Genomic DNA, 22,768 nt, shown 5'->3' with positions numbered 1-22,768 from the left:
AAGAGAGGTCTGACAATCTGCTTCTGAAAAATCAGCTGCTAAAAACCCCACGGATGACAGTTCTACTCTCCCATACATGAATCAGAGTTGACTTGACCGTAGCTGATATGTATGCATATCAGTAAGTGAGCATTTTTAGAGGTAGCCTAAGGGAGCAGTTAAGGACGTGGGCTTTGGTGTGAGTCATCCATAGGTTCAAATCCAGGCTCTACCAGTTTCAGTCATTGGGCTTTGGACAGAGTACTCAATCTCAGATACCGTTTCTTTTCTATACATTAGAAATTTGCTTCATGGCACTGCTTTGAGGATTCCTCATCTAAGCCATGGATAGTTGGCCAGTGCATGGCCAGTGGTCATTATTCAATTCTTGTTTGCTGTTATAGTTGTGGACATTTGCGTCTCTCACTTCATCAAGCCCAGTTCATAGCAGTCACATTGTTTCCTCAGTCATCATTGGCATTGATTGTGAAGTAGAAGAACAAAAGCTCCTTAATAATCCTAAAACCTGGATTTCGACCCTAGCTTTTCAGATTTGACTTGTGGTATGGGCAAGACACACCACCCATCTGTCAGTTTTGTCATATTGTGGTGGCTTATGTGATGCTATGATGCTGGGGGCTATGTCACTGGTATTTCAAATATAAATAGGGTCATTGATGGTGGACAGTTTTCAGTGCAGCTTCCAGATTAAGACAGACTAGGAATAAAGGCCTGGCAAAATTATCCAGTGAAAAGCTATGGATCACAGCAGAATATTGTCTGATACAGTGCTGGAAGATGAGCCACTTAGTTTGAAAAAAAAAAAAAGTTTGGAAGGCACTCAAAATATACAGCGGCTGCAACACTGGACTCAAGCGTGCCAATGATCGCAAAGGTGGTGCAGGACCAGGCAACGTTTCATTTTGCTGTACATGGGGTCGCCATGAGTCGGAGCCATCTCGATGGCAACAACCAGCTACCAGTAACAACATGGGCAAGACACTTACCCTTTCTGAACCTCAATACAATGAGTAAGCCAATGGTTTCTTTGTGAGGCTCAACTGGGATTATCAGTGTGAAAACAAAATGTAAAGGAAGACACAAGTTGTAAAGTGGCATAAAACGCTGCTTTCTGAAATGAGGACTGACCATAGAAAGCTACCTTGAGGAGAAAGACATTAGTTTTCTGGCTCTAGCATGTTCGTGATTGTTTGGACTGAATAATAATACCTAAAATCTCTGGTGAATGAATTATAGCAGTGGTTCTCTGCCCTGATTATACATTTTATTACAATTACTTGAAGGGCTTAAAAAATACACACCCAAGACCCACTTGCACTAGTTGTTTGGGGGTAGGGCCCAGACATCTGTATTTTTTTAAAGCACCCCAAGTGTCTAATGTGCACCTAGAGTTGGGAAATGAAATACTGATCTCAAGAGACATATAAACTAACAAAGATCACTGAACTTTAAGTCCTGAGGTATGGATTTTGGTTCAAGCTCTGTCACTATCTAGGTGGACAAATTTAAAAAACAAACAAACAAACAAAAACAACTTTGAAAGCCACTGAATATTTCAAATGGCCATTTCATTTCCAACAGTCTCTGTTTCTGATTGTTAATTGTCAAAACAACTGGTTGTTCTTTTCAATTCAGGTAACTTAGTAGATGTGGTATAGAAAAAAAAATATTATAGAGGAAACCTGAAATTCATCCCTGAGTCTGTGAAACTGGAGGGCTCGGGGTGTCTATAGTGAAGTCCGTTTTGCTATAAATTGGTTGATCAATTTAGTCTCAAAATGATTGATTCTATTAGCCTGGGTAACCTTTTGCCGTTGAAAGGGCAGTACCTAGTATATGCTTAATAAATATTCATTTGAATAACCAAATAAATAACCATATTCACCAACTGTCCCAACATACCTGGTGACTCTGATAATTATTACCTGAGAATCTATGCAAATACAAAGTTACCTCCTGTTCTGATATGCAGTGAAATATTCGTTGGGGAGGAACTAAGACCCAGGTCCCTGGAGATGTTTAAGCAGAAGATGCTGGGGGTGGTTGGGCAGGGGTCAGCCTCAGATAACCTTTAAGACCTCTCAACCGATAGCTTCTGGGATGTGAAGGTATGGAATGGAAGGTACATTCAGGCCTTCTCCTCTGTTCTCAATATTTGAACAACAGAATGGTGGCAGGTCAAATGCCATTGATTCTAGTGTTTTTGTCCTTTGCCTTTGGGATCAGAAACTAGAACTACTGTTTTGAAAGGTTCTAAATGTTTCTCTATATTTGGAAAAGCCTGACAAATTTGTCTACAATTTCAAATTATGGGCTTTAAGAGGAAGTAGGGCAATCTATGACAATGAAAACGAAAAGATCAAACTCCAGAAAGCATTAGAGGTAAATGAAATTGCTAGGGCTCTACAATCAGCTTGCACACGGAGCTTGCAATTGCATTCTTCATGCTCTAAGCTGAATATCTATAAGTCATGCTCTCAGGTGCAGATGATATGAATGGAGGTAAAGGACAGTGTGGCCTTTATAGGTCTGGCCATAGACCAAAGATACAAACTGGTAGCCTGTGGCTATTCAGAGAGCAGACACATTACATGTGCCCCACACTGTATTTAAAAAGCAAGATTGAATGAATTACCAACATATAAAAATCAGAAGTTTTCACATACAAGCCTCCCTCCCAATATTTCTTCTCTTGAAAATTCAGAAGAATCTGTCTAGGCTAGGCCCACATTCACTCATGGCAATAGAAGGCAAGATCTGAAAGATGGTTGGCCCCCTCGGATGGGACAGTACCTCCAGAGGATATCTGCCTGGCCCCTTCTCCCCTTTCTGTTATCTGCCTGGACCCTGGGAACGTCCTAGATTCCCACCACTACAGACAAGATTGCGTGTGGAGGAGTGTGTCCTGGCATCTAACACGGCCTGCTCCTTTTTGCTACTTGATTATGCAACAAGCACAGGGAATAAGTGTCTTGTTAAGAGTTGTTTGACCTCGGTACAGTTTCTGCCACGTGGTAAGAGCTTAAAAAATTGACTCCCTTCTACCTTCCATTCCGGATCTCCTCCGATCTCCTCACTTTTCCTCTTTTCTGTTCCCCAAATTGAGACGAATTTTGGGGGGCTGCTATTAATAATTACTCTGCATTTGGAAATGAATAATGATGATGGTTGCACAACATGAGGAATGTAGTGCCACTGAATTGTACAAGTAAAAAATGGTCGAAATGGCAAATATTTTGTTATATATATATTTCATTACAGTATTATAGAAATAATAATTATACTGGAACAACATCTGTAAACTGGAACTATCATGGGCAAACTGGGATATTTGGTCAAGTTGCCAAAGGCCCAATGCTCTCATGTAAATTGTCCTACAGTTGTCCAAACCAGCCCACTTCAATGCCCCACCAGGCAGTTCCTCTGCTCTGAAAATTTCTTTCCTCATTCTGCTCCCTGCACGGTTGGTCTTAATTTGACGCCACTGTTAGGTGAAAAGGCGTCTGAGTGAAGGAATCTACAGTAAGGAATACTAAACTACATTAACTCTTTCACATTTATGTACATTGTCTCATGAAGAATGGTTTCCAAATTATGAGAACAGTACATACTCAGTGTAAAAAATGTGAACATTGCAGACAAATTGTCCCCAGTTTGAATTACACCAATGAGAGGTAACTAATTTGGTTCATTTTCTTCTGGCTTTTAATTTTTTTATTTATTAAATAACAGTTATATTATCTTACATATATTTTTGCTTATCAAGGACTTTCCCATGCAAATTTTATTTTACCACATAATGATGTTAATACTCAGTATTTATTGTTTCCAATGTGCCTGACACTACTCTAAGCACTTCATATGCATTATCTAATTTATTCCTTCCACAATCGCTATGAAATAGACACTATTATCCCTATTTATTAATGAGAAATGGAGGCAGGAAAAAGCTAAGAAGATTTGTCCAGGTTGCACAGCTAGTAATTGCTAGAATAGGATTCAAACTTAGGTCATCAAACTCCAGATCTTGTACTCACATTACTAGGCATAATATCTTATCTTAGAAATATGCCACAATTCAATTTTTATTGACATCGAATTAAAAAAACTAAAAAAGAATTGGATTTGGTAATAAGATAAAGACAAATGAATCTTCTATCTCCTTACCCTCTTCATAGCATCCCTTACCCCTGAAAAGACCTCAACCCTTTCAAATCTTAAATTTTCTCTCTCTCTCTCACACACACACACACACACACACACTTGTACCATCTATTCAGTTGTGTGATCCAGAAGATAACTCTTCATTTTTGCAACTGTCTCCTCCTTTCATATGCCTATAACCAACCCATTGCCAATGGCTTCTTAAATGCCAATGCCAATACCAATTGTGCTTCTTAGATGTCTCTTGAAACTATTCTCTTCTATTCATCTCCCCCAGGCCACCATTATCTGAGGCAGGGAAAGCTGGCATAGCATCCACTTTGTTCATAAATATCTTTGACTACTGTGGACTCATGTTTTTTTTTTCCTACTGAAGAGTTAATATTGTAAATATGAATGGTCCAAGTTAACACAGTGATTGTTTCTCAGTGTCAGTAAATTAGGTAAGGGAACTCACCTCAACTGTGTGGTAAGGATCAAAGTAGTATGCACACATTTTCTCTGGAATTTTTACCATATTCAAGGGCTTTGTTGAGCATATGTTTTTTTTGTGTTTTTTACCTTCTGACACTGCAATTAGGGAGGATGTCTTGAGCAATTAAGACTTGAGTTATAGAATTGACAGCTCTGGATTCAAGTTCCAACACTGCTACCTAATATTTGTGTGACCTTGGACAAATTACCCAATGTAAACCTCAGATTAGCTTTCTGAACTCTCAAACGGACATGATAATACAGTTCCTGTGAGGAGTAAAGAACGTGAAGTATCTAGTATCTTGCACAGTTCTTACAGCATAGCTTGTACTCAACAGGTGCGTTTTCAGATTTTACCTCCATTTCCACTCTTTTTCATCCTTTTTTTTTATTTCTCGTATTTAGGTTCTAAGCGTTCTCCTACTGTCTTTGTCATTCTGTTTGTTCAGGGTAGTCATAAAACAAACAAAAAAATTGACATACTGCCTGATTCCATCCTTCCTACCATTAATTTAGTAGGTGCTATTGAAGTGAAGTCGTTTATTGAAGTGAAGTCGTTCAAACTAATATGTTTACCTTTTACAGCATTTCCAGAAAGGACTCAGAACCCACTGGAATATAAAACTCTACTTTGTACTCGCCAGTACTCATTCCCCAGGTCTCCTCCTGTAAGTCCAGCTTCTTCTAAAGAAGAAAGCTATATAGAAGACATTCTCTACTCAACTCTGTTCAGTGAAAATAGTGAGGTCCCACTGACCTCAGCCGCCAAAAAAGAAATTAAGAAGAGAACCAGAAGACCTCCCCAACAGGCCTGGAGCAGTCCATTTTTGGAAAGTCAAATGGCAAAAAAGCCAACTCAACCACACTCGATAGATCCTGTGTACCTGGAGGCTGCAGGCAGGCACATTGATAGACATGCCAGACTTCCAAACCAGTCCTACTGCAACTCGGAAGAATACCCTGTCCTATATGGTAGGTATCATGTTGTGGTTCCTAACTCCCCTTTTCTCATTTAAATCTGTCACATTTTGTTTTTTAACTTTGATATTAACAGCAAAACTACCGACTGAATGGCAGATCCTATTTTAGATGGTATAATAAGAAATGTATAAGTCAGTCCTTACTGAAAGTCTGCTTGTAGCCAGGCACTGTATTAGAGTGAGTTGATAACAATTAATCTGATGATTCAGGTATCATAGCAGATAATAATAATAATAATGATACACTATTGTTTTTGTTGTTAGGTGTCATCGAGTCAGTTCCCACTCATAGTGACCCTATGTACAACAAAACGAAACACTGCTCTGTCCCAGACCATCCTCAGAATTGTTGTGCTTGAGCCCATTGTTGCAGCTACTGTGTCAGTCCATCTTGTTGAAGTTCTTCCTCTTTTTCCCCGACCTTCTAATTTAGCAAGCATGATGTCCTTCTCCAGGGAGTGGTCCTGGCTGATAACATCTCCAAAGTATGTGAGATGAAGTCTCTCTATCCTTGCTTCTAATTAGCATTATGGGTGTACATCTTCCAAGACGGATTTGTTTATTATTTTGGCAGTCCATGGTATTTTCAATATTCTACACCAAACCATAATTCAAAGGCATTAATTCAATTCTTCTTTGGTCTTCCTTAATCATTGTCCTGCTTTCATAGACGTATGAGATGATTGAAAACTCCATGGTTTAGTTGGGTCAGAAGCACCTCAGTCCTCAAGGTGATATCTTTGCTTTATAACACTTTAAAGAGGTCTTTTGCAGCAGATTTTCCCAATGCAATATGTCGTTTTATTTCCTGACTGCTGCTTCCATGGGTGTTGATTGTGGATCCAAGTAAAATGAAATCCTTGGCAAATGCAATATTTTCTCTGTTTCAAATGATGTTGCTTATTGGTCCAGTTGTGAGATTTTCTTATTCTTTATGTTGAGGTGTAATCCGTACCGAAGGCTGTGGTCTTTGGTCTTCATCTATAAGTGCTTCAAGTCCTCTTCACTTTCAACAAGCAAGATTGTGTTCATCTGCATATTGCAGTTTGTTAATGAGTCTTCTACCAGTCCTGATGTCCTGATCTTCTTCATCTGGTCCAGCTTCTCAGATTACTTGCTGAACATACAAATTGAATAAATATGGTAAAAAGATACAACCCTGACACACACCATTCCTGACTTTAAACCATGCAGCATCCCCTTGTCCTGTGCAAACGGCTGCCTCTTAATTCATGTACAGATCCCTCATGAGCACATTTAAGTGTTCGGAATTCCTATTCTCTGCAATGTAATCCATAATTTGTTATGGTCCACAGAGTCAAATGCCTCTGCATAGTCAATAAAACACAGGTAAACATCTTTCTGGTATTCTCTGCTTTCAGTCAGGATCCAGTTGACGTCAGCAATGATATAGGACCCTTGTTCCATGTCCTCTTCTGAATCCAGCTTGAATTTCTGGCAGTTCCCTATGTACTGTTACAACTACTTTTGAATGGTCTTCCACAAAATTTTACTTGTGTGTGATATTAACAATATTGTTTGATAATTTCCACATTCTCTTGGATCACCCTTCTTTGGAATGGGTAAAAATATAAACCTCTTCCAGTCAGTTGGCCAGGTAGATGTCTTCGAAATTTCTTGGCATACGTGAGTGAGCACTAACAGCACTGCATCCATTGGTTGAAACATCTCAAATGGTATTCTGTCAGTTCCTGGAGCTTCGTTTTCCACCTATGCCTTCAGTGCACCCTGGACCTATCACTTCAGTACCATTGGTTTTTTCATTATATACTGCCTGCTGAAATGGTTGAATGCAGACCGATTCTTTTTGATGCAGTGACTCTGTGCATTCCTTCTATCCTCTTTTGATGCTTTCTGCATCATTTAATAATTTCCTTGTAGAATCCTTCAATATTGCATCTTGAGGCTTGAATTTTTTCTTTATTTCTTCCAACTTGAGAAATGATGAGCCTTGGTATAGTGTAGAAGAAGAAATCCAAAGGATTAGGGAAATTGGCATGTTGGAGTGGGTTTATCAGGTTAGACCCAAAGACCTACACGTGGAGTGCCCAGAAGACACACCTTTTACCAGAACTGTGTGGAACAAATTTCTGAAAGGAGCACCAGCATCCTTTAAGACTGCTGTGACTGCTACTTTTTACAACTCAGATTTGACCACGGGCACTGCCCTAACTGAATTGAGACACTTGATGGCACTGGGTTTTGGGTTTTAACTACAATAGGTCTGATTGGACCCTGTGGTGGTAGGGGCCAAGTGGTGGCACTCAATCAACAAAGGCATGGTTACCTTAATGGATAGTGGACTCAAAGCAGTAATCAGAACAGTCAGAAACATATGTCCCTAGGAGAGAAATAGATCTACTAAATATTTACTTGATCTCTGCAAGCAGAATTCTAGGTGTAGTGAATAGCAGTTTAACTCAAATCATCAGCATAGTCTCACACCTCAATCAATTCCCAGACTTGAGTGAGTTTAAAGACCTACAACCCCTTGAATGAAGGAGAGGGTGGGTCCCCTTGAGGAAGGACCCCACTACATTGCCAAAATTTATACTGTTAATCTTTCTCCCGCCTTCCCCAAAGGAATCTATGGCCTTTTATGAGAGAGACTGTTCATTGAGGAAAAGAAAATAATCAGATGCTTCAGGGATTACCGAATATTGACTCTAAACTGAAAGCAATTCCAGGAGACCCAAAATGTCACTGTGGCCCACTGTCAGAGTGGAGGCATATGGAAGTCAGGTTATTAATGGAGTCTTAGCTCAGGTTCAGTTCACAGTTGGTTCAGTGGGTCCCCGAACCCATTCTGTAGTGATTTCTCCAGGTCCAGAATGTATAATTGGAATAAATATATTCAGAAACTGACAGAATGCCCACGTTGGATCCTTGACAAGTGGAATAAGGGCTATTAAGATAGGAAAAGCCAAGTGAGAACTGCTCCTACCTATGAAAATAGTAAACCAAAAGCAATACCGCATTCCAGGAGGGCTTGCAGAGGTTACTGCCACCATCAAGGACTTTAAAGATGCAGGGGTGGTGATTCCCACCACATCCACATTCAACTCGCCTATTTGGCCTGTGCAAAAAACAGATGGTCTTGGAGATGACAGTGGATTATCAAAAACTTATCAAAAAAAAAATTTTTTTTTTTTTAACCAGGTGATGGCTCCAACTGCAGGTACTATTCCAGATGTAGTTTCATTGCTTGAGCAGATTAATACATCTCCTGGTAGTTGGTATGCAGTTATTGATCTGCCTAATGCCTTTCTCCATACCTGTTTTGAAGCACCACTGGAAGCTGTTTGCCTTCAGCTGGCAAGACCAGCAATACACTTAACACATCTACCTCAGAGGTATATCAGCTCTCCAGCCCTGTGTCATAATTTAGTTCTCGGGGACCTTGATTACCTTTCCCTTCCACAAGACATAACACTGGTCCATTGCACTGATGCCATTATGCTGATCGACCTAGTAAGGAAGAAGTGTCAATGACTCTGAACTTATTTGTAAAACATTTGTGTGCTAAAAAAAAAAAAAAAAAAAAGCCATTGCCATCTGTGATGGTTAAGGTTTCATGTCAACTTGGCTGGACCATGATTCCTAGTGGTTTGGCAGTCATATGATGCTGTGATCATCTTCATTATGGAATCTGCTGTGAGTAGCCAATCAGTTGAATGGGAGTTTCCTTGAGTGTATGGCCTGCATCAAATACAAATTTGGGCATTCTGGCAAGGATCATGGGGTTTATGCTCATACTGTATAGCTGCTTCCTGTTCATCCGACCTCCAGTTCTTGGGACTTGAGCTAGCAGCTTACCTGAACTCTTGCCTGCCATTCTTGGAATTCATCGATCTTTGCAGCCTGTGAGCAAGAACCCTGCTCTCTGACATGCCGATCATGGGTTCCCCAGTCCCTGTGGCTATGTAAATCAGGAGAAGCCTCTATCCTGACCCATGGACATGGGATTGCTCCAGCCTCTACAACTGCGTGATCCATTCCCTTGATATAAAACTCTCTGTGTATATATTTACATGCTTTACTGGTTTTGCTTCTCTAGAGAAGTCAGCCTAAGACATTTGGTACCAAGAGTGGTTCTGTTGTTGTTGTTGTTAGGTGCCGTCAAGTTGGTTCTGACTCATAGTGATCCCATGCAAAACAGAATGAAACACTGCCCGGTCCTGAGCCATCCTTACAATCGTTGTTATGCTTGAGCTCATTGTTGCAGCCACTGTGTCAATCCACCTCATTGAGGGTCTTCCTCTTTTCCGCTGACCCTGTACTCTGCCAAGCATGATGTCCTTCTCCAGAGACTGATCCCTCCTGACAACATGTCCAAAGTATGTAAGATGCAGTCTCGCCATCTTTGCCTCTAATGAGCATTCTGGCTGTACTTCTTCTAAGACAGATTTATTTGTTCTTTTGGCAGTCCATGATATATTCAATATTCTTCGCCAACACCACAATTCAAAGGCATCAATTCTTCTTTGGTCTTCCTTATTCATTGTCCACCTTTCACATGCATATGATGTGATTGAAAACACCATGGCTTGGGTCAGGTGCACCTTAGTCTTCAAGGTGACATCTTTGCTCTTCAATACTTTAAAGAGGTCCTTTGCAGCAGATTTACCCAAAGCAATGCATCTTTTGATTTCTTGACTGCTGCTTCCATTGCTGTTGATTGTGGATCCAAGTAAAATGAAATCCTTGGCAACTCAATCTTTTCTCGGTTTATCATGATGTTGCTCATTGGTCCAGTTGTTAGGATTTTTGTTTTCTTTATGTTGAGGTGCAATCCATACTGAAGGCTATGGTCTTTGATGTTCATTAGTCCTCTTCATTTTCAGCAAGCAAGGCTGTGTCATTTGCATAACATAAGTTGTGAATGAGTCTTTCTCCAATCCTGATGCCCCGTTCTTTATAAAGTCCAGCTTCTCAGATTATTTGCTCAGCATAGAGATTGAATAGGTATGGTGAAAGAATATAGCCCTGACGCACATCTTTCCTAACTTTAAACCAATCAGTATCCCCTCGTTCTGTCCGAACAACTGCCTCTTGATCTATGTAAAGGTTCCTCATGAGCACAATTAAGTGTTCTGGAATTCCCATTCTTCGCAGTGTTATCCATAGTTTGTTATGAACCACACAGTCAAATGCCTTTGCATAATCAATAAAACACAGGTAAACATCCTTCTGGTATTCTCTGCTTTCAGCCAGGATCCATCTGACATCAGCAATGATATCCCTGGCTCCACATCCTCTTCTGAAACTGGCCTGAATTTCTGGCAGTTCCCTGTCGATATGCTGCTGCAGCCGTTTTTGAATGATCTTCAGCAAAAATTTTGCTTGTGTGTGGTATTAATGATATTGTTCTATAATTTCCACATTTGGTTGGATCATCTTTCTTGGGAATAGGCATGAATATGGATCTCTTCCAGTCAGTTGGCCAGGAAGCTGTCTTCCATATTTCTTGGCATAGATGAGTGAGCACCTCCAGCGCTGCATCCTTTGTTGAAACATCTCAATTGATATTCCATCAATTCCTGGAGCCTTGTTTATTGCCAATGCCTTCAGAGCAGCTTTGACTTCTTCCTTCAGTACCATTGGTTCTTGATCATATGCCACCTCTTGAAATGGTTGGACATCGACTAATTCTTTTTCATATAATGACTCTGTGTATTCCTTCCATCTTGGCCTTCGTGATAGAAACAATGCTGGAGATCGAATGATATAATTTTGCAAGACCAACAACTTCTTCATTGCAAATACCTTCTTTCACCAATATAAATTGCGAGTATACACATGGAGCTCACCAGATGGAACACACAGAAATCAAATTGACTACATCTGTGGAAAGAGACGATGGAAAAGCTCAATATCATCAGTCAGAACAAGGCCAGGGACCGACTGTGGAACAGACCATCAATTGCTCCTATGCAAGTTCAAGCTGAAACTGAAAAAAATCAGAGCGAGTCCATGAGAGCCAAAATATGACCTCGAATATATCTCACCTGAATTTAGAGATCCTCTGAAGAATAAATTTGACACACTGAACACTAGTGACCATAGACCAGACAGGTTATGGAATGACATCAAGGACGTCATACATGAAAAAAGCAAGAGGTCATTGAAAAGACAGGAAAGAAAGAAAAGACCAAGATGGGTGTCAGAGGAGACTCTGAAACTTGCTCTCAAACGTCTAGCAGCTAAAGCAAAAGGAAGAATTGATGAAGTAAAAGAACTGAACAGGAGATTTCAAAGGGCATCTCAAGAAGACAAAGTAAAGTATTATAATGACATGTGCAAAGAACTGGAGATGGAAAACCAAAAGGGAAGAACATGCTCAGCGTTTCTCTAGCTGAAAGAACTGAAGAAAAAATTTAAGCCTCGAATTGCAATAGTGAAGGATTCTGTGAAGATGGAAGGAATACACAGAGTTGTTCTAGAGAAACAAAATCATAAGGATGAGTTTTCTAAATTGACTCTCAAGTCTGGTTAGTCTTAAAGATGTTAATGACTCTACTTCCAGTAGTAAAGAGGGCACTGCTAATCCATGGCATGAGATGGCAATACAAATACACAAAATATCACCGCCAATAGATCAGGTATCGGTAAAAGACGAGGCTGTGGGTGATTGTATGTGTGATACCTTTCTACAATTTTGTCATAACAAGAAGTATAAGGAAGCTGGTTGGTTGGTCCAACTTTTGCCAGACAAAGTGATGAAAGAAAGAGATGCACTCAGGGCATCAGAGTCAAAGCTAAAAAGCCACATAAACAACCTCAAATTTTCCACTTATGCTTTGAAAGAAAGCCTTATTTCCTGTAGTAACAGCTGATATTGCTGAAGAACCAAACCTAGAGTCTTATCAAAAGAGTGACTGAATTAGCATGCCAACTAAATTGCTAACCTCAGGAGGTGAGTGAGGGTATTGATTAGGAAGAAAAGGGATCCTGAAACTTGGGATGGGGACATATGGGCCGTTAATAAGGAGCTGAAGACATTGAGCCCCTAAATTTCATTGAATCACTCCTACCAATAGAATCAGCTCTCTCACGTCCATCTGAAGAGATTATTCCACGTTTGTATGCTAAGCCACCCTCCCCAGTGAAACCATTAGCCTCTCCAGCCTCATCTAATGAGATTATCCCAGCTATGTCTAAGGAGCCCTTGTCTGAATCATTTTCTGGGGCATCGCCTGAGGCAGATGCTTTATAAAACAGTGCTGAAGATGCTCAAAATACTTCCCCACTACCGATTTTGGCATCTCATCCCATATGTAGACTTAAGTCCCAGTGAGCCCCAAAAGTTGAAGTACAAAGTGTGAACCAGGAGGAGGTACACTACACCCCAAATGAACTGCTTGACTTTTCGAATATGTGTAAACAGAAACCTGAGGGATATGTGTGGGAATGTGTATTAAGGGTATGGGATAATGGTGCAAGGAATATAAAAACGGATCAGTCAGAGTTTATTGATACGGGTCCACTGAGCACATATTCTTCATTCAGTGTTTCAGCACGAAAAGTTAGGAAAGGATCTAATAGTTTATTTGGTTGGGTCTCTGAAGCATGGATTACGTGGTGGCCTACACTAAATCAAGTTGAAGTACCAGACCTGACTTAGTATACTGTAGAAGAAGATATCCAAAAGTTTGGGGATATTGGCATGTTAGAGTGGATTTATGAGGTTAGACCCATAGACCCACACATAGAGTGCCCAGAAGACACACCTTTTACCACAAAGGTGAGGAACATATTTGTGAAGGGAGCCCCAGCATTCTTGAAGACTGCTGTGATTGCTTTTTTATGTAAGTCACATTTGACAGTGGGAACTGCTGTAACTGAATTAAGGCACCTTTTTTTTTACTGTTAACTACAATAAGGCAGATTGGACACCATGTTAGTAGGGGCCAAATGGTGACAGTTGACAAAGTCAAGGTGTGTGTGGTTATGATAATGGAGAGTGGAGTCAAAGTAGTAATCAGAATAGTCTGACTCATATGGACTTTGGTATTGGATACTTAGTCATGGTGTCCCTAGGAGTAAAATAAATAGGAAATCTACTAAATGTTTATTTGATCTGTATAAGCAGAAGAATTCTAGGTCAAGTTGAACAGCAGTCTAACTCGAACCACCAGAGTAGAGAGTCTCGTACCCTCAATCAATTCCCAGACTTGAGGGAGTTTGAATACCTACAACCCCTTGAAAGAAGGGTCTCCTTGTGGAAGGACTCAATTACACTGTCAGAAATTTATACTGTTAATCTTTCTCCCAGTCTTCTCCAAAGGGACCTATGGCCTTTTACAAGAGTGACTGTTCACTGGGGAAAAGGAAATAATCAGATGTTTCAGGGATTACTGGATAGTGACTCTGAACTGACACTAATTCCAGGAGACACAAAATGTTGCTGTGGCCCACCAATCAGAGTGGGGACACATGGAGGTCAGGTTATTAATGGCGTCTTAACTCAGGTTTGGTTCATAGTCAGTTCAGTGGGTCCCTGAACCTATCCTGTAGTGATTTCCTCGGTTCCAGAATTCATAATTGAATAGATATACTTAGGAACTGACAGAAACCCTGCATTGGATCCTTGACAAATGGAGTAAGGGTGATTATGGTAGGGAAAGCCAATTGGAAGCCATTAGAACTGCCTCTACCTAGGAATATAGTAAACCAAAAGCAATATCACATTCCGGGAGGGATTGGAGAGATTATTGCCACCAGCAAGGACTTTAAGGTTGATGATGGTGGTGATTCCCACCGCATTCACATTCAATTTGCCTATAGATCTTGGAGAATGACAATGGATTATCGAAAACTTAATCAGGTGGTGGCTTCAATTTCAGCTCCTATTCCAGATGTAGTTTCATTGTTTGAGCAAATTAATACATCTCCTGGAACCAGGTATGCAGCAATTGGTCTGGTTAATGCCTTTTGCTCCATACTTGTTTCAAAGGATCGTCAGAAGCAGTATGCCTCCAGCTGGCAAGACCACCTTCGGTTGTGTACCTGAGGGCTACATCATCTCTCCAGCCCTATGTCATAATTTAGTTCGCAGGAAACTTAATCGCCTTTCCCTTCCACAAGACATCACATTGGTCCATTACATTCATGACATGGTGATTGGACCTAGTAAGAAAGAAGTATCAATGGCTCTGGACTTATTTGTGAAACATTTATGTGTTAGTGGGTGGGAAATTAATCCCATAAAAATTCAGCTGCCTTCCAGCTCAGTGAAATTTCTAGGGATCCAGTGGTGTGGAGCTTGTCGAGATATTCCTTCTAAAGTGAAGGATAAGTTATTGCATTGGTGTTCCCCACAACTAAAAAGGAGACACAGCACCCAGTGTGCCTCTTTTGATTTTGGAGGGAACATATTCCTCATCTGGGTGTGCTACTCCAGCCTACTTATCAAGTGATGCAAAAAGCTGCTAGTTTTGAGTGGGGTACGGAACAAGAGAAGGCTGTGTAACAGATTCAGGCTGCTGTGCAAGTATTCTGCCCCTTGGGCCATATGATTTGCCTGATCCAATAGTGCTTGAAGTGTCAGTGGCAGATAGAGATGCTGTTTGGAGTCTTTGGCAGGCCCCTATTGGGTGAATCACAGCACAAACCCTTGGGATTTTTGGAGCCAAGCCTTGATATCCTCTGCAGATAATGACTGTCCTTTTGAGAAACAACTTTTGTTTGTTACTGGGCCTTGGTAGAGACTGAACGCTTAACCATGGAATACCAAGTCACCACGTAGCCTGAGCTGCCCATCATGAATTCGGTGTTGTCTGACTCACAGAGTCATACAGTTGGACGTGCACAGCAGCACTCCATCATTAACTGGAAGTGGTATATACAAAATTGGGCCAAGCAAAACCTGAAGGCACAAGTAAGTTACGTGGGGAAGAGGCCCAAATACCCATGGTCTCCACTTCTGTCACATTATTTGCCCCCTCCAAGTCTGCACCTGTAGCCTCATGGGGAGTTCCTTGTGATCAGATAACTGAGTTTACAGATTTTTCTGTGTAATATGCAGATACCACTCAAAATTGGACAGCAGCAGCACTACCTCCCCTTTCTGGGAACTACCTGAAGGACAGTGGTGAGAGAAATCCTCACAATGGGCAGAATTCAAGCAGTGCACCTAGTTGTTCATTTTGCTTGGAAGTAGAAATGGCCAGATGTGTGATTGTATACTGATTCATGGGCTGTGGTCAATGGTTTGGCTGGATGGTCAGGGACTTGGAAGAAACATGATTGGAAAATTGGAGACAAGGAGGTATGGGGAAGAGGTTGTGGATGTACCTCTCTAAAAGGGCCAAAGAAGTGAAGATATTTGTGTCTCATGTGAATTCTCACCAAAGGGTAACCTCAGCAGAGGAGGATTTTAACAATCAAGTGGATAGAATGATGTGTTCTGTGGAAACCAGTCATTCTCTTTCCACAGCCATTCATGTCATTGCCCAATGGACTCATGAATAAAGTGGCCATGGTGGCAGGGATGGAGGTTATATGTGGGCTTAGTGACATGGACTTCCACTCACTAAGTCTTACTTGGCTACATTCACTGCTGAGTGCCATATCTGCCAGCAGCAGAGACTAACACTGAGTCCCTGATATGGCACTATCTCTTGAGGTGATCAACAAGCAAGCTGGTGGAAAGTTGATTACACTGAACTGTTTCCATTATGGACAGGGCAGGATTTTGTTCTTATGGGATAAACACTTTGTTTGGATATGGATTTGCCTTCCCTACATACAATGCTTCTAATAAAACTACCATCCATGGACTTACAGAATGCCTTACCCATTGTCATGATATCCCACACAGCATTGCCTCAGATCAAGGAACTTATTTGACTATAAATGAAGTTCGGCAATGGGCCTGTGCTCATGGAATTTACTGGTCTTACCATGTTCACCATCATCCTGCAGCAGCTGGCTTGATAGGACAAATGGAATGGCCTTTTAAAGACACAATTATGACATCAGCTAGGTGGCAGTCCCTTGCAGGGTTGGGGCAATGTTCTTCAGGAGGCTGTATATGCTCTAAACCAGCTTCTGATATATGGTGCTGTTTCTCCCATAGCCAGGATTCATAGATCCAGGAATCGTGGGGTGGAAATGGTAGTGGTATCCCTCACTATCACCCCAAGTGTCTCACTAGAAAAATTTTTGCTTCCTCTCCCCCTGAGCCTATGCTCTGTAGGTATAGATGGCTTAGTTCTAAAGAGAGGAATACTCCCACCAGCGATACAACGCTGATTCCATTGAACTGTAAGTTAAGAATACCACCTGACCACTTTGGGCTCCTTATGTTTCTGGATCAACAGGGAAAGAAGGGAGTTACCATACTGGCTGGTGTGATTGATTCTGATTACCAAGAAGAAATGGTATTGATATTACATAATGGAGGTAAAGAAGGGTATGTCTGGAATACAGGAGATCCCTTAGGATATCTCTTATTACCACCATGCCCTGTGATTAAAGCCAATGAAAAACTACAGTAACCCAATTCCAACATGACTACAAATGGCCCAGACCCTTCAGGAATGAAAGTTTGGGTCACCCCACCAGGCAAAGAACCACAACCAGCTGAGGGGCTTGCTTAGGAAAAAGGGAATACGGAATGCGTGGTGGAAGAAAAAAAAAAATTTTTTTTTTTTTTTGGGTGGAAGAAGGTGGTTCTAAATACCAGCTATGACCATGTGACCAGTTGCAGAAATGAGGACTGTAATTATTTATGAGTAGTTCTTCCTTGTATGTGTGCATCAAATATTTTTGTTTTTTTGCTTGTAAAATATAAGATGTAAATAGGGTTAGTGCATTTGCAGTTGTACGCGTGTTAGTTGTATCATGTTAGGCGCAAGTATAAGTTTATAAATTGTCTTTATTTAGAGATCGTGTACAGTTTAGGAAGATGCGTACAGGTGCCAAGTTGACAAGAGGTGGACTGTGATGGTTGAGGTTGTGTGTCCACTTGTTTGGGTCATGATTCTCAGTGGTTTCGCAGTTGTGATACAGTTTGGCAGCTATGTTAAGGTATAAGCACCTTCATAATGAGATTTGATATAATGTAATTACCTCCATAATGAGATCTGCTATGAGCAGCCAATCAGTTGAAGGGGATTTTCGTTAGGGGTGTGGCTGGCATTTAATATGTGTGGTCTTTCTGGCAAAGCTTGTTGGCTTTTGCTTTCTTTGAACCCTACAGCAGACTCCTCACCTGACCTCCAGTTCTTGGGACTTGAGCTGGCAGCTTACATGCCAATCTTGGGATTCGTCAGCCTCCACAGCCTGTAAGCCAGCAGCCTGTTGTCTTATCTGTCAGTCTTGGAATTCTTCAACCTCCACAGCCTGTAAACCAGAGGACTGCTCTCCGACCTTCTGATCCTGAGTTTGCCAGCCTCTGTAGCTACATGAGTCAGGAGAAGCCTCCAGCTTGACCCATAGACTTGGGACTTCCCAGCCTCTATGACTGCTTGAGCCATTTCCTTGACATAAGTCTCTCTCTCTCTCTCTATATATATATGCATGCATATGGAATCCTGGTGGTGCAGTGGTTAAGCTTTCTGCTGCTAACCAAAATGTCAGCAGTTCAATTCCACCAGTTACTCCTTGGAAACCATATGGGGTAGTTCTACTCTATCCTACAGGGGTTACTGTGAGTCTGAATGGACTCAAGGGCAACTAGTTTGGTATATATATATACATGCTTCATTGGTTTTGCTTCTCTACAGAACCCAGCCTAAGACAGCACTCAGTGAATATTAAAAATAAATAAATGAATGAGTGAAGAAACTTAATCCCACTAGCAACCCTATACAATAGATAATACAATACCCATATTTTAGATCGAGGTAAAGACAAAGAGTCTTAGGCCAGGTGAGGTACCAAGATTTGAATTTATGATAACCTGACCCTAGTTCCTTGTTTATTACCAAATTACATTCAGTGAAAGAAATCCTATTCTTTGGCTCAAGATAAAGGTAAGTGTATTCTGTCTAGGTGAAAGTCTCTTGTTCTAAGTTCCAGAGGCACATCCACATCCCCTGGTAGAATCTTCATGCACTGATGATATTGATTACAGTGGACGGGTCACCTGCCAAGCCTGTGGGTCCGAATCAACAAACAGCTATTAAGCGTCTAGGTTCCAATAAGCAATACACTTGCCTCTCTGAAAGCTTTTATTTACCTGCAGATACTGATATACCATTCCACTTGGATTTTCAGGAAATAATTCTCATACTGGAGAAATCAGATTCACTAAAAATCTTGCACCCTTTGACTTATGTATATTGAGTGTGTAGTGTGAGATGCCCAGTACAAACCTGGCCTAGAACAGTGTGAGATGAGCTTAATAGAGTTACTTAAAGATAGATCATTTTAAAGCCACAGTTAGGAAGGTACAGTGCATTTAAATTCTTACTTAATTGTTGAGTTTGCGAGTGACCCTGTGAGTTGTTTCAAGTATTTTATGTATCTACATGCTATTCAAAGCCCTTTAGAGACTTGCAGAAAGCAATTTAAAAGATGTAAATCATCTTAATTCACTACTAAAGAATTAGACTTTAATTTGTGTAGGTCAATGGGCAAGATTCCTCAGATAAAAATGTCAAGATGGACTATTTTGTTGTTGTGTGCCATCGAGTGGATTCTGACTCATAGCAATTCTATAGGACAGAGTAGGACTGTCCCATAGGTTTTCCTAGGCTGAAATCTTAAGGGAAGCAGATAACCAGGTCTTTTCTCCCATGGAGCCACTGGTAGGTTTGAATCACTGACCTTTCAGTTAGCAGCAGGGTGCTTAACCATTGCTCCACCCAGGGTTCTATATATATATATATATGTATATGTGTTTTTGTTAGTTGTCATTGAGTTGATTCTGACTCCATGTATGCAGAGTAGAATTGCTATACGGGATTTTCAAGGCTGTAGACTTTCAGAAGCAGATCACCAGGCCTATTTTCCAAGACACCTCAGGATATGTTTGAACCTTTTGTAACCTTGGCTACTAGTCAAGCGCTTAACTGTTTTTGTACCATATTTCATTTTACAGTCTTGGGCTGTATTGTTATTTAAAAAAAATCACTAGTCTTTTACATAAAAAATGAGTTGGTTTGCATAGAAAGAAAAATTAATCAAACCTATTATTATTGTCATTGTAGTTGTGTGTGTGTGTGTGTTGTATAGACTAAACATCAGGTTAATTCCTTGACTGTTTTAATTTTCATCTGGTTTCCAATTTCTAATAAAATCCATGAAGAAATTCCTTCTTGAATTTGTAAATTATCTATTTTTGGTCTATATGGGCTGTAGATCTGTTTGTTTTTTGCATGATAGGAGCTCTGCTTTAATTTACCATTCACAAGCTTCTCTCAAATTTAGAAGATGAGGGCCCATTTTAGTCACCAGTCCTTCTATTTCCTTCCCTTGAAGTTTTAAACAGTTTCTTTTGAATAGACGTCTTATGGGGGTTTGGTAAAATAAATTTTGGGGACGAGGGACTTCCAAGTAGCGGAAAAGGAATAGATAACATTTTCATTTTCTTAAAGAAATGTGGGGAAGCGCCTGAAGATAATGTCAGATGATGTTTGTCTTTTAGCACATTACAAACCTTGAGTTCTTAGACATCCAGTAGTCACAGAGATTTTTAAAAGGCTCCGGTGGACAAATTCCTTGCTTTTCAGTGCCATCCCTACCCTCCTTTCTTCCAGGTTCCTCAGCGAGACCTTTCACTGCCATGGGCCTCTGCAGAAGAAGCCAGGCGCCCTTAACGGTGCAGGAAGCCTCTGAGAGTTTTTCAGAACCGGAGCTGGAGCAGAGGACGGCAACCACTGAAGGCGCTCTGGCAAACCCAGATTTCCAAAGCGGGCTTCGAGGCGCGCAAGGAAATCCTCTAGGAAGATGTGCAGTCACCATGGCACCGGAGATGCTCCCCAAGCATCCTCATGTCCCGGGGAAAAGGGGGCCCAGGGAAGACGCCTCCCTCCGGGGCAATCTGGAAGGGGCGCCCCTTCCTCGGCTTGCCGGTGTTTCCACACATCTCTTCTCTGAGAGGTTAATAAAGTTTTGCTCTTCTCCCCCCTCCCGCCTACCTCGGCGTTTCCATAAGGCTTGTTCACAGGCCCCTCCTTGGCCGGGGGTGAATGCTCACTTGCTTTGACCGCTGCGAGGGAATTGTCCCATGGATGCTGCCCATCCCCAAATCAATGCCTGCGCAGAACAACAGAGAGGGCCTCAGATGTCCTGGTTTCCACAGGACTACTGTGAGGCTTTTGTGAAGCATTTTTGAAGCTAATAAATAATGTCAAAAGCCTCTATCGCAGCCAAAAATGTTCCTTTTGAAGCATTTCTAATAGTATTTTTGTTCCGCGGTGTATCCCAGTGTTATAAAGAATTCGTGCCTGACAATAGGGATGGGGTACATCGCGTGCCACTTGGCAATGTGCTGACTGGGGTTGGGAGGACCCCTCTTTGTTTTGCTTTCCCAGGTAAACGGTTTCACTTGCCAACTTGAGCTTTGATTTTCTAAGGGCCTTTAGAATTTTTCAACAGAGGTTTGGAAAATATAATTGAATGTTGGTAATTTAATCATTAACATGAAATTGGATGACTGCTATGTGCTTAAGGGAATTTCTCCAGGCCGTGTTAAGGTTTTCATGTCAGAAACCTGAACCTGAATCCTAGCCTGCGGCCCTGAAATACTTGGTACTAAGTTTACTGATAATGAATTCTCTGATTTGTAATAGAAAATACAGGGATAACTTAGGGAACTTCTTGTTAAACTGGTCATTTTAGGCAATGTTTTTGATTCTGGTTAAATTACAGAGCAGGTTTTTGCAATGCAGAGGTTGACTTTATCAAATGATTTTATGGGGTTGGTTTTTTTTTTTTTTTCTTTTAATGTAGTATTTTTTTAGTATTTAGAGTAAAACACACATCGATGTGACAATACAGCATATGCATTTTTGCACTCAAGTTCCTTGCAATTTTCCTACTGGTGTGGATTCAGAGAGTTTGATAAAGGGAGGTATCAATAGTTTCACTCAATAGGAATGAAATATTATATCCAATAACTGCTTACCATTTAGAAGTCTGTTTAGTCCTTTGAGGACTATTTGATTCCTTTGAATATTAGCATTCTCTAAGAGTAATGCACTTAAAAAAAAAGTATTGCTAAATTTTCCAGGTTCCAGATTAAGACGACTTTATCATAAATACGTGTTTATTATATTTATTAATATGGCTTTATTATAACAGAATGTGGTTTAATGGTGGTTGCTATGGTTTCCTGAGGATAAGATATCCTTTGCTTACCTGGGTTCACATGCCAATCATAAGCTCAACTTCTTACCTTTGGTTAGAGAAAAGTAGAGTGTGGGCAAACTCATGGGTTTTATGTATAATTAATTATAAGTTAGCACAATTTTTTTTTCTAGGTCAGTGAACGATTGATTTCAGTGATTCCAAAATAATTAAACAAAACAGCAATGGTTAATTACAGGAATGGAAAAAGTATTTTATATAGTAGATAGATTCCCTCGGATGTAGCAATGCAAAATATATAATATAGAAGAAGCAATTTTTTACAGGATTGAGGAAAGGGTACAAGTGAAAGGTGCAAATTCATATTTAAAAGCAATGTTTCCCAAAGTGTGTTCCATGGAACACTAGTGCTAGAAAGATGTTTTTTGAGATGGGGAGTCAGTAGATAAATATGTCTGAGCGATGTGGCCTATCACACACCCTTGTAGAGAGTTATAGTAATCCTGAGAAATCCTGTGATGGAGAAATCTGATAGATTCAGTTTAACCCAGTGTTTGCAGATTTATTTGACAAGGGAACAGATTAGAGAGATAGAGATAAGAGATAAAGATACATAAATTTTATTATACACACATATATACCTATATCTATCTATCTATATATATATAATCAAAAGTCAGCAGTTTGAATCCACCAGCCACTCCTTGGAAACCCTACAGGGCAGTTCTACTATATATATAATACATATGTATTATATCTATATATAAAATATTTATATATATAAGGGAAACCCTGGCGGCATAGTGGGTAAGTGCTACGGCTGCTAACCAAAAGGTTGGTGGTTTGAGTCCACCAGGCGCTCCTTGGAA

The 22,768-nt window shown here is 40.6% G+C and overlaps 1 protein-coding gene across 1 annotated transcript; it reads left to right on the top strand.

The window, feature by feature from the left end:
- The first annotated feature begins 2,471 nt into the window (after window positions 1-2,471).
- C4H12orf42 (chromosome 4 C12orf42 homolog) lies at window positions 2,472-20,796 on the top strand. The gene is made up of 3 exons (XM_049884973.1): window positions 2,472-2,502; window positions 5,224-5,610; window positions 20,348-20,796. The coding sequence occupies exons 1-3, from the start codon at window positions 2,472-2,474 to the stop codon at window positions 20,794-20,796; spliced, it is 867 nt and encodes a 288-aa protein (XP_049740930.1).
- The last annotated feature ends 1,972 nt before the right edge of the window (window positions 20,797-22,768 follow it).

The sequence above is a fragment of the Elephas maximus genome, chromosome 4 (genome assembly GCF_024166365.1).
Source record: "Elephas maximus indicus isolate mEleMax1 chromosome 4, mEleMax1 primary haplotype, whole genome shotgun sequence".
NCBI classification, from domain to species: Eukaryota; Metazoa; Chordata; class Mammalia; order Proboscidea; family Elephantidae; genus Elephas; species Elephas maximus.
Note: the sequence above shows the minus strand (reverse complement) of the source record. Positions and strands in the feature narration are given on the sequence as shown.